General features: G+C 43.6%; 1 protein-coding gene across 7 annotated transcripts in view; it reads left to right on the top strand.

The window, feature by feature from the left end:
- Positions 1-9,082, top strand: part of EIF4ENIF1 (eukaryotic translation initiation factor 4E nuclear import factor 1) — a 45,912-nt gene extending 36,830 nt beyond the window's left edge. For 3 of the 7 annotated variants that reach the window (XM_045534528.1, XM_045534529.1, XM_045534531.1), the window contains exons 11-19: positions 293-364; positions 820-1,006; positions 1,932-2,008; positions 2,329-2,471; positions 4,690-4,774; positions 5,986-6,118; positions 6,931-7,275; positions 7,578-7,742; positions 8,335-9,082. In XM_045534528.1, the coding sequence (XP_045390484.1) occupies positions 293-364; positions 820-1,006; positions 1,932-2,008; positions 2,329-2,471; positions 4,690-4,774; positions 5,986-6,118; positions 6,931-7,275; positions 7,578-7,742; positions 8,335-8,576 (1,449 nt within the window). In that variant the 3' untranslated portion in view covers positions 8,577-9,082. The remainder of the gene's footprint in view (positions 1-292; positions 365-819; positions 1,007-1,931; positions 2,009-2,328; positions 2,472-4,689; positions 4,775-5,985; positions 6,119-6,930; positions 7,276-7,577; positions 7,743-8,334) is intronic. The other 4 variants (XM_045534532.1, XM_045534533.1, XM_045534535.1 and 1 more) reach the window with 3 other exon arrangements.
- The last annotated feature ends 3,024 nt before the right edge of the window (positions 9,083-12,106 follow it).

Here is a 12,106-nt window from a genome sequence, read left to right as displayed (position 1 = left end):
TTTTGACCATGGTGTTAGAAACAAGGAAATGGACTAGGGTTAGCACATAGAGATTCTGAGTGGACTTTGCATGTACATGTGACCAGTCTTTCCATTCCCAGATTTTTTAGGACCTGTGTGATATGAGAGTAGAACCAGTTGGTCTAAGTTTTCTGTGACTTTTGAACATTATTCTGCTGTTAAGTGTCAACTCCCTGGTGGGGGGGGGTGTTTTATGCTTTCTTATGGTCCCCAATCTGTAAGTTAAGTGTGCTAAGAAGGTTAAAGCCAGTTTTTCTTTGACTTTTTTTAGCGAAATCTTGAAAGCCATTTGATGTCCCCTGCTGAGATTCCAGGCCAGCCTGTCCCTAAGAACATCCTGCAGGTACTTCCCAATCTTATACTCGGCCTTGGAGTCTTGAACAGTAGTCCTCTGAACTGGTTTTGTGTAGTAGCCCATCTTTGGGTCTTAGAGATGATCCATGTTGCCTGGCAGTCAAGGATTTGAGATTGCTGCCTGACATAGATAGTTCTGTCACTGTTAATTTCAACAGATGGAGAGGGGGTGGCTAAAAAGTTGATGGTAAGCCTTGATTTCCAGTTTGCAGGTTTTCAATTTCTGTGAAACTAAGTATGTAACCTGTATTTGTAGCACTAACTTAAAGCAAATGTTGCTAGCTGAACATTCAGAGAAATGTGTTGCCATATACACATGCCGAGTCCCTCAATGGAACATGTGGGAGATTCATCCAGTGGCTTCAAAAAGTTAATCTATAATCCACAGCTTCTGACTAGAAAGAACTAAATTTGTTCACAGGGATTTGGCTTTTCTGCCTTTAGGAACTTCTGGGCCAACCAGTTCAGAGACCCACTTCTTCTAATCTTCTGAGTGGCCTTATGGGGAGCTTGGAGCCTACAACAACATCTTTACTGGGCCAAAGAGCACCCTCTCCTCCCTTGTCACAGGTGTTTCAAACTCGAGCAGCCTCAGCAGACTACCTTCGCCCAAGAATACCATCACCAATTGGTAAATTACACTTAAGTATAGATGTCTGTACCCCACCTTCTACATAGGTTATACTTCTCCACTAGAACCAGCAGTCTTTCATGGGCATCCTTAAAGAGTTTAAAAAGAAATACGAGAATTTATTATACTTTCAGGGGGTGGAGGAGCAAATGTGGAAGGTAGCTTATTTCCAGCTGCCCTTCTAGGTGAATATGTTCACGTTTAGGTATTTTTTTCTTGAAATTAATCTAAATTGGATCCAGCTCTTCAGTAATCTTCCTTATTTTTGGAATTCAATCCAAAAAGTTAATTTGGCTTAAGTTTTTCCTGTGAGATACAGCAGAAATCAGTGTAGTGTCTCTCTACCAAGCCATTGAATTTGGTAGTCTTGTGGCTAATTCAGAATGTGACTGGAAAGAACTTCCAGAAAGCTGTCCTAGCAATGTGTTGGCATAGAATATCATAGTGTTCCTGCCATCCTGGACAACTTCAGGTTGCTGGCCACTCTGGCTCCTGCCAGTAATACCTTGAAGAGGCAGTTTTCAAAATCTTCCATCCACAAATAGGGAGATAAACTGGAAACAGTGTGTGAACCTCAGCACTAGTCTCTGCTTTTGTACCAGCTGGCTTAGTGATGACAGACCAAACTGGTGGCTAGAAAAGCTCTTCTCTACGAGATAGAGGTCTTGGCTCTGAAAGGGACAAAGCTGATGGCTAAATGGGGAAGATGGATTTACTAGGCAATTCAGGCCATTAAGTGCTCTGATTAAGGTCTGCATAGCCCATTCTGGAGGCACAGAGGGAGAGGGACATCTGTCAACCCAGAGAGTCAATGCTGCCCAAAAGAAAATGGTGTTCAGCAAGGAGTAGCACACATTAGTGATAATGCCTCCCTGATGCACATATGCCATCTTGACAGTCACTGATACTGTAACTTTCCCAACAGGTTTTACACCAGGACCACAGTTACTCGGAGATCCATTCCCAGGCATGCGCAAGCCCATGAGCCCTGTCACAGCCCAGGTCAGGCTGAGCTGTTTCTGAAACTCAATCTATTTTCACCCTATTGTTGCTTGTGGCGTGTAAAACTGAATTGCTGCAATTCTTAGAAGTGGTTTTTGAACTATAATGCAAGCTCAATGAAGGTGAGAAAACTGCTAAATAAAGTAATAAATAGTTAAAATCCTATTCAGTGAATAGCAGCACAATTGTCAGGTTTGCAGTATCTAATTTTTCTCAGCTGCTGCTTGAACCTTTCTAAAAGCTAAGAGATACTTTTGTTGAAAGTGCACTGACTATGCTCATTGTTCTACTGACCCTCCTCCCTTGACACTTCTATTCAGCAGATGAGCCAGCTAGAGTTACAACAGGCAGCTTTGGAGGGGGTAGCCTTGCCACATGACCTTGCCGTACAGGCAGCAAACTTCTACCAGCCTGGTTTTGGCAAACCACAGGTGGACAGAACCAGAGATGGATTCAGAAACAGGTACTACTAATTCTGCCTGTGTGGGAATTTGCAGATATAGTTTTCTTGAGGTTAACAAATTAGTTAACTGTAGTATAACTCTGTTGCACGTGTTGCTATGTCGTTTAATGTATGGTAGAAATTTCATCCTATTCCAAATATTATCATATTATCAAGAGAAAGTAATATGATTAAATTCTTCGGGGGATTAGGATTTTCATCCTGTGGGTTTTGTTTTGTTTTTTTCATGATTTATAAGTTAGCTTTTTTGGTTTCAGTTTGCTAATTAGTCAAATGAAAAGGATGCTGCCTGCCTTATTTACCTCAAGATTGTTATGAGTAAACGTATTTTAAATTTTTATGTTTCCACCAGTTAAAGGATTCATTTTTACAATTGTAACTAGCATACCTCCTTACTACTTCCCCCACAGGTTCCATGTTATCAAACTGTCCCTTGATGCAGGTTTGTTACATCAAGAGTTTATTGGTCAGAGCTGTTAACAAGTAGATTACTGACTTCTCTTTTTCTAATAGTTGCAACAGTAGTAAAATGAAAAGAATCATACGTTGGGGAGAAAAGGGAAAGGGGCAGCAATATTCCTTTTTATTGCAAAATAAAACACAGAAAACTGCATAAAACAAATGTGTAACTTATAAGGCAAACTCCCTTGTTAACCACTCAGAAGTCCTTCATGTGCCCTATGCCAATACTCCTCCCTCAGAAGTGTCTACTATCTAGCCTTAAAAGTGATCTACCTTAATTTTTTGAGTTTCATCACCAAAATATACATCCCTGAACAGTACAGTTTAGTCTTGCCTAATAAAATACTTGGTAATTAAGCAGCATTTATGATGTGGTGGCTTATGCCTATAATCCTAGCATTTTGGAATGCCAAGGAGGGGAGGATCACTTGAGGACAGGAATTCAAGACCAGCCTGAGCAACATGATGAGACCCCCATCTCCACCAAAAATAGAAAAATTAGCTGGACATGGTGGCGGGCGCCTTTAGTCCCAGCTATTTGGAAGGCTGAGGTAGGACTAGCTTGAGCCCAGGAGTTTGAGACCAGCCTGGGCAACATAGCAAGACCTTGTCTCTAAAAAAAAGAAAAAAGAAAGAAAAAACTTTCATGAAGACATTGAGACCAGGAGGTACCCCTTACCTAAGTGCATCCTTTTATAGCACTCAGAATACATTCACTCATCTCTCTCTGCCCACATTGTCATATTCAGTGTCACAATGTGGAAGCAATGGTGTACTAACTGGTACGAAGCCATCGATTTAGGCTTCCTGTCTACCTATGATTCAGAGAACTTCCAGAATCATTGAAAATACTTGGCCTTTGACCTTTGTGGCACAAAGTTTAACATGGCTGAAATGCAGTGAAACTTTCAATAGCTGGTGAGCTCACATAATTTTTTCTCCTCTCAGCCTGTTATTGTTTATATCAACATCAACTGTTTCCCCATTTTCTTCCCAAGTTAAGGAAGAATGAGTAGAATAGCTAGGGAGAGAAGTCTATTCTTTTTCCTTTATTTGGGAGGCCCTGAGATCAATCTTGTGTGTAGACGAGGATTAGTGGGGAATGCTGCATTTAACTGGGTCCTGAAGTAGCTGAAACTCTTGATTACCTATGTGATTTGAACCAGCATCAGTTCTGTGCTATGTACTGTGCTAATTAGTGTTGCTCCCTGCCCGCTGGAGCATAGCAGGCCAAAGCATGAAGACCCTCCCTAGCTTACCTCACTTGTGATCTACAAATAAACCATATATGCCAGCCCTGGATAACCTTACTATTTCCAAGGTCTTCCCAAGTCCCTGTACCTGTTCCCTCTACCCGAACCGTTGTTCTCCATCTTTAGCTTCTTGTTGGTTGCACTCAGTTTAATGCATCTTCTTCCCCAAGAAGCTTCCCCAGTCCCTGGAGTGCCCTATCATTCCTTCTTCAGCTCCGTTTTCCCATTGTGCCTTATCTACATGCTTTCGTTTGCCCTAGTTTTTTATCTCCCACACAGGACTGACAGCTCTTGCAAGGCCAGGGCCATGTTTTATTAAGCTTTTGTCTTGCCTCAGAACTTACCATGTACTTTTGTGTATGTTTGGTACTGAGTGCTTGGGAAACTGAATTAGATAAGGGAAAGGGGATGTTAAATTCCTAGCTGGTCTTCAGTATTATATGGTTTTAGGACTTTGGGTTTGAACAGATTGGGGCTCACATTGGTAATTGGTTTGTTCATAGGCAACAACGAGTGACCAAGTCACCAGCACCCATGCACCGAGGGAATTCCTCTTCCCCAGCCCCTGCTGCCTCCATCACGAGCATGGTCAGTGACCTTTAGTGACTATGAATGACTTAAGGCTTCTCCGTTTGGTTGTGCGTAATGTTGTACCCTTTGTGCCCCTAAATGTCTTTGAGTGCTTTCCACAGGAATAATTGATCTAGTAGTCTTTCATACCTACCTATTTATTAGATTGTCCCCTTTTAGGTCACAGTGTAACTCTTAGGATTCTAGTGAAGCCCCTGAATTGGGGAAAGTGTGTCCCAGCAGATAAACAAGCATGGGCCAGGACACACAAGGTGATACACTATGTCCAAACAAATGAACAGCGGGTGTGGGGAAGCAGGAAGACTAGGGTGAAAGATAGGAGGTGAGGTAGACAGGGGTGAACAAGGGTCGGGGATGGGATCATGGGGAACTCAGTGAAACATGCTGAGGAGTGCACAGATTTAGATTTGCTGATTCAGGTCTCAGTGATGTGAACTAAGGCTGGAACAAAAGGGTTTGCTTATGTGCAGTGGCAAGGCTAGTTTTACAACTGACTAGCATTACTTAAAAAATGTTTTATTTCCCACAGACCTTTACCATCAAGGCTGATAAACCCCAAGTGGGTTTATCAGCTTCAGGACCCCAAGTGGATCTTTGTACCAGTCACCTTGGTAGCTTTTCGGTTCATAAGCCATGACCTGTCATCTCCTGCCATCAAGGATGTGGGGTGGTTTATGAGAAAAGGTGCATGCATGATAAAATCATCAAAATAGAAAGACAGTGAAGAGATAGGAACAAATGATTCCAAGTGATGAATCCTAATGGCTGAGGAGACTATTCAGATAATTGTGACATTTCTGGTAGCCACATTAAGAAGGGAAATATTACAAGTATGGATTAATTTAGGTTCTGAGGCTGTCTCTGAAATGTCCTTTCCCAAAATGAGGGGCTGTTGTGTCAAGGTGTATTTCTAGCCGTGTTCTTCCCTTCCCAGCCTAATCCCAGCTGGGGAAATGTGTGAAGCAGAGGCTACATAGGCAGGTCCCCATTGTCAGTATTGTGAGCAAGGGATGATGCATTTGGGACACTGCCTATTTGCCCCATTGTGTTTTTCTTCCAGCAGCTACAGACCACACCATTGGAGTTAGACTTTGCTACCATATAGGCAATATGGGGACTCTGTTGAGTAGCTTGGCCAGTTAATCCTGGCTTCATATTAGGAAAAGGTGCTTAGAGAATGTGCTAATGCCAATTGTTTTTCTCCACAGCTGTCTCCTTCCTTTACCCCTACTTCAGTGATTCGTAAGATGTATGAGAGCAAAGAGAAAAGCAAGGAGGAGCCAGTATCTGGAAAAACAGCTCTTGGTGATAGTAAAGAGGATACACAAAAGGCCAGTGAAGGTACTGCAGAGCTGCTGAGAGTACTGCTCAAGAAAGTATGTGACAGAGAGAACAAGGGCTTCAATGCTGACCAGCCTGACCCTGATTCTCTACAAAGCCCTGGGCGACACCCCTGGCTTCTCTGGGCTGCAGTTCTGTGACAGTGAGAACAGTTGGACCAGCTCACATTCACTTGGCTGTTTTAAATTCTGACCAATCTGAGAGTGCTTCAACATTGAATAGTTAGTGATTTGGCAAATGTAGTTCAGCCAGTTTTACTTCTGAAAGGTTCTCTCCTGTCCATGGAGACCTACCCAGAAAACATGTGAGAGGCTTTTAGGAGTTACATAGTAGGGTTTGTGAAGGACATGGTGACACACCGATTCTAATAATACAGGTTTAGAGTATTGGTCTGAGAGTTTTTTCCCTGGGGGTGGGAAGGTGTGGAGAAGAAAGTCCTGTTGGACAGTTCAGAGTCTTTGACCAAAGTGTAATTGCTGTTGAAATTTTCTGTTGTGATGGATTTGCATAATCTTAGTTTGATTTTCCCCCCTTAGGCTAAAAAGCATGTTAATCACAAACATCTGACTAGGATGAGACTAGCTCCCGTATAGATCCAGGCCACAGCCATTTGGGCAGAGCAGAGTGCCCAACAGTTCATCTTCTGGTCCTATTTATAAAGCAAATGATAGTCCCTACCATGCAGTCCTCTAAAATTGTTAGAGATCAAATAAAATTGTGAGCTTCTTAAGAAATGAGATGTACTTGACCATTAGAAGGACAAAGTGTTTGGGAGAGGTTTGCCAAAATTCTTTGTGTCTGGATCCTTACAGAAAAACTCCTGTCGTCCAACTCTGTACCCAGTGTCGATCGAGACTCTTCTCCCACTACAAATCCCAAACTGTCAACGTTACAGCGGTCTTCATGTTCCACCCCACTGTCCCAGACCAACCGTTACACCAAAGAACAAGATTATCGACCTAAAGCAACTGGGAGAAAAACACCCACATTGGCATCCCCAGTTCCAGGAACACCTTTTCTCCGCCCTGTCCACCAAGTTCCCCTTGTCCCCCATGTCCCTATCGTTCGGCCTGCTCACCAGCTTCACCCAGGGTTGGTGCAAAGGATGCTGGCCCAAGGAGTACATCCACAACATCTTCCAAGTTTGCTCCAAGCTGGTGAGTTTATGATCTGTCTTGGGTGTGGGTCTGTGGAATTGGCATGACAGCAGTTGCTGGCACTAATGAATTGCTATCCTGTGGCGGGGGGAGGGTTTATCTCCAGAAAGATGTTACTAGATTCTTCCATCTAACTGGTGAGCAGTGGGTCCAATCCCTTAGTCCATTAAAAGATTCGAAACCTAGCTTGAGCACTCTTCATTCTTAATAAACTTGCAGATCAGCAACTGTACATCCAAGCTTGAAAATTTCCACATAACATTAAGACGACTACTCAGTAGTTTGGGTTTTTTGCTCAATAGGTGTGCTTCCTCCTGGGATGGACCTGACTCATTTACAAGGAATTTCCGGCCCAATCCTGGGTCAGCCCTTTTACCCTTTACCTGCTGCTAGTCACCCTCTCTTAAACCCTCGACCTGGGACCCCGCTGCATCTGGCAATGATGCAACAGCAGCTACAGCGCTCAGGTAAGTTCAGGAATGGGCCAGGTGAGTGTGGGATGGGTTTCAGTCATCTTGAAGCTTTTAGGACCAGTTTCCGGTGAAGATGAATTGATACTGTGACACTTCATTATTTAACTTGTCCTAGCAAGATTAGGGCAAGGGTTAACCGGAGAAGAGGATAAAGTAAACTGACTTCTGTGGAATTTAGGATTACAGTTCCTGCAAAGACAGTGGGAGAGCCAAGTAGGCCCTGGCTTTCCTTGTCCTGTTAGGAGAAAAGGCTGAGAATCCTCCCAACACAGGTTCAGCATAGGGCCTGCACAGTGTAGATGCCCTCTCACCAGCTCATGTTACTGATAACTGTGATGCAGTTACTTGCCATGGGAAGGTAGTGGTCATGTCATCCAGGGTGAGTTTTCAATATTAATGGCTTCTGAATAGCTCAGCTTTTCAAGGTGCTATCTTCTGACATTCTTCAGGGGAGTTTTCTAAAGAAGCCCTAGAATAAGTCCTCTGGTAGAGACTTCTGTTTGGATAGGGTTTGAACCAAGCAGGGCCTAATAAAGAACTACCTTCCCTCTCATGCTGCGGACGATAACCCTGCTTATCTCCACAGTTCTGCATCCTCCAGGCTCTGGTTCCCAGGCAGCAGCTGTCAGTGTTCAGACGCCGCCTCAGAACGTTCCCAGCCGCTCAGGCCTGCCTCATGTGCACTCCCAGCTGGAGCACCGCCCCAGCCAGAGGAGCAGCTCCCCCGTGGGCCTCGCCAAATGGTTTGGCTCGGATGTGCTACAGCAGCCCCTGCCATCCATGCCCGCCAAAGTCATCAGTGTGGATGAATTGGAATACCGACAGTGAGCAGGGCATGCAGGCTCACCTAAGCCTGGACCTATGGTGGTAGGACTCTGCTTCCCCATCTCGTGTTGGTTTACTGGCTTTTACTTTGGAGCACTCTGTGCGAAGCACTCTGCTCAGGGCGCTCATGCACCTGGTGTGGTCTGCATTATGATGGAAGGATCTTAACCAAACGAGTGGAGCCTATTATTGTCTGGATACAGGATGGATAGTGTTGTCAATCCTGGAAACAGTCTTTCTTTTTTGTAAGATATGTGAATGAAGTGTTGGTGTCCTCACTAAGAGGTGGCACCTAAGGGTTCTGAGGAATAAATGTATAGACCCTTATGTACAGACCTGTGTATAAACAACTTTTGTATATACATATAGGATAGCTTTTTTGAACTTATACAGCTGTACATAAAAGTAGCTGATATTAGTTAAGCCTGTGTCAACAGTTTGGATTTTTTTCACTTGTACATTTGGGACTTTTTTCTTTTGGTTGATTAAAGCTGCATATGTTAAGTGTGTGGATGAAGTGAAAGGTATTTTGTTTATTTCCTCCCTGAATCCATTCCTCATTTCTAACCAGCTGTGCTATGAGGTTCAATGTTTTCCTTGAGGGAACTGATCTGAAGTTTTAATTCTAAAACTCATAGAATTTAACTCCATCTTGATTTAGGAGGATGAAGCTATGGCCTTCTTCCTTGAACCTTAAAGACCCCAGTGGATCATTTTTGGCTGGGCTGATCCTATAGGTAGCCTTATGGCTAATACCAGGATATCTATAGCTTAATTTCCAAGATTGAACCCACGTAGTGAAAACAATTTATTTATTGGGGAATCATGTAATACACCAGTAGTTTCTCCCAAACAAATCATGTTTACTGGAGTATCCTGTTTGTCTAGCTCAGAGTTGTGATTTAACCCATTAAAGTCTAATTTCTCCATATAGACCCTCCTTCAACATTCTGATGCTGTCCAGGTACAGTGGCTCATGCCTGTAATCCTAGCACTTTGGAGGATCACTCTAGGCCAGGAGTTCGAGACCAGCCTAAGCAACGTAGAGAAAAAGTGGGAATAAAATGAATGGAAAGTGCAGCCAGGCCTTCTTTCAGGAGATAGCTACTGACTGTCTTAAGAGCCAGGCTCTATTAAGAGAGAAGGTAAAGTCAGGTCCACTGGCCTTTTCTTTGTGAAAGAGAAGTACAAACATAATCTAAGAATGAAGTTAACTTACAGGGTTAAACTCTGGTTCTTTAATAATTCTATTCCCTTTACCAACAACTGATTCAAGAATGGACATGTGATTCAATTGAGGCCACTTGAGACACAAGGACAAACAAGCTAGGTGATTTCTGGGAACTAGCTTTCCAAAAAGATATAAGATTCAGCCCTCTTTATTACCTTCTGGATGCTGACACAGCCTGGGACTGCAGCAGACATGGTGTGACTTGTGAGGGGATCCAGCTGCCAATAGATTAGTTTGATGGAAAAAACCCTGGACCCTCAGTGACACAATAGCTGCCATGAACCCATTTAAGCTCCAGACAACTTCTGTGAGAGACCAAGTTCCCATCCATTTTAGCTGGCTAAGTTGGTGCTTTCTGTTAAATGCAGCTAAAAGCATTCTAACTAGTTAGTGGCACAGAACAGTGGGCTTAGTTGTACTAAGGTCAGGAAAGAATATTGTAAATGGCACAGGAAATTTAAGTCGTCATGCTGTGACAGCCTGTAGAAATGCACCTCCACAGCTGTCTACCCCAGGCAGCATTCCTAACACCAAACTGTACCCCTCTCTCAGAATTGCCAAGTCCAGAGGAGAAAGAAGGGAACGTAGGGTAATATTCTCACGGATCAAGTGGAGAGGAGAGTGCTGAATGATGGACCCAAGGCCAATTCATAGCACATCCTGAGGCCTTCGATGAACTGGATTTCAGCAACTTTTCCCCACCATCCTGGCAATGCTAAATGCTTGCTCAATGAAAGGGAATTTTGGCATGAAGAATTCCCCAAAACTGACTATATTCTGGCTGGAGAGCAAACCATGCTGGAAATCCCACAGCTCAGAAAGGCAATGTTTCCCTGTTACCCTGCAGAGGGGGCAAGCTCTAGATCATGGCCTCTACCACGAATACACCAGTGATATCAAGGTTTTTACCCTGAAAAGTAACTAGGATACCATACCAGGCCTGAGGGGCTTATTTCGTGAGTCTGGGGATAGTGCTAAGCCCAAACTCCAGGAAGACTATCAAAGGGAAACATTTGTCACTAGGGCAGCAAGAGGAACAAGCACTGGACAAAGACTGAGTATGTGAATAATCCCACATCCCCATTCCTCACAACCTGCTAAAAGCTCTAGCTTGCCTCATTTGAAGACAATCAAATTCTGACTTCCCACAAACATGTTCCCTCTTCCTGATTTTCTCGGGGACGACCTCTACTCTATCATCTCTGTAGTCCATACTGAAATAACCTTTGACTTCTTCCAAAGAGCAAGTCAGTCAGTTACCAAGTTTAGATTTCTCCTCTGTACATATGTGCCCACACCTTCCCTCTGCCTATATTCTCACTACCCCACCACACCAAGATTTTTGCCATTCAATTTCACACCATCAGAGCAATCCCCTTAAATTCCCTTATTTCTAGCCCCCAAAACTTCTGATTATGTCCATAGTATCCTCTCAAGTAGTCCTGACACCAACCCTCCTCCTAACCTAACTTCCTACCTCCATACATGCACACGTATGTACATACACAAACCTTCTGCTCAGATCACACTGGTTGCCTCATGTGCAGTGTTCTGCCTTCATGCTTTTGCCCAAGTTACATGGTTGAGGCCCGGACTGCCATGGGGGTTCAAGCAGAAAGGCTGGGCTACAGGAAAGGAGGCTCTTAGTGGCCCAGCTAGCAGCATGGTTCAGCTCAATATTCAGCCCAACACTGATGATACACAGCTGTGCTCTGCCTAGGGCAGACAGGGAGCCCACTAAAGGAAAGGGCCTGGGAAAAAAAGAACCATTATTCACTCTGACTACTTATATGCCAGATACTGTGCTAAGAAATTCACAAGTACCATCTCCCTTCATACTAACAATCACCACCCCCTAAGGTAAGTGCTATTACGATCCCCATATTACATGAGGAAACTAAGGTTCACAGAGGTTGGGTAATTTTGTTTAGCGTTCCAAAGCTAATTAAATAAAGGTTGAACTGCAATTCACACCCCATCTTCCTGGTCGGAGTACTGTACTGAAGTGCCACACTACACAACTCCCAAATGGTCTAGCCTGGCACAGAATAATCAGTTAACTTACATCAAGTCCTTCTTCTCTTCAGTATCATGTGGGGAAGACTATTTGAAAGGACTGAAGGCCACATCCAATTGGAAGAGTTTCCTATAACTAAATATCAAATAAAATATTACATATCACATTTTATCCATTTCATACTCAAGACCAAGCTCCCAAGTACTCCTTTTGCAGCTGCGTCACTGTACACACCTTGACTCATTCAGCCCATCCCAAAACAAATTCTGACAATGACACATGAAC

Source organism: Lemur catta, chromosome 21 (assembly GCF_020740605.2).
Source record: "Lemur catta isolate mLemCat1 chromosome 21, mLemCat1.pri, whole genome shotgun sequence".
In the NCBI taxonomy this organism is placed as follows: Eukaryota; Metazoa; Chordata; class Mammalia; order Primates; family Lemuridae; genus Lemur; species Lemur catta.
The sequence above is the reverse complement of the archived record's forward strand: the minus strand, read 5'-3'. Positions and strand labels throughout refer to the sequence as shown.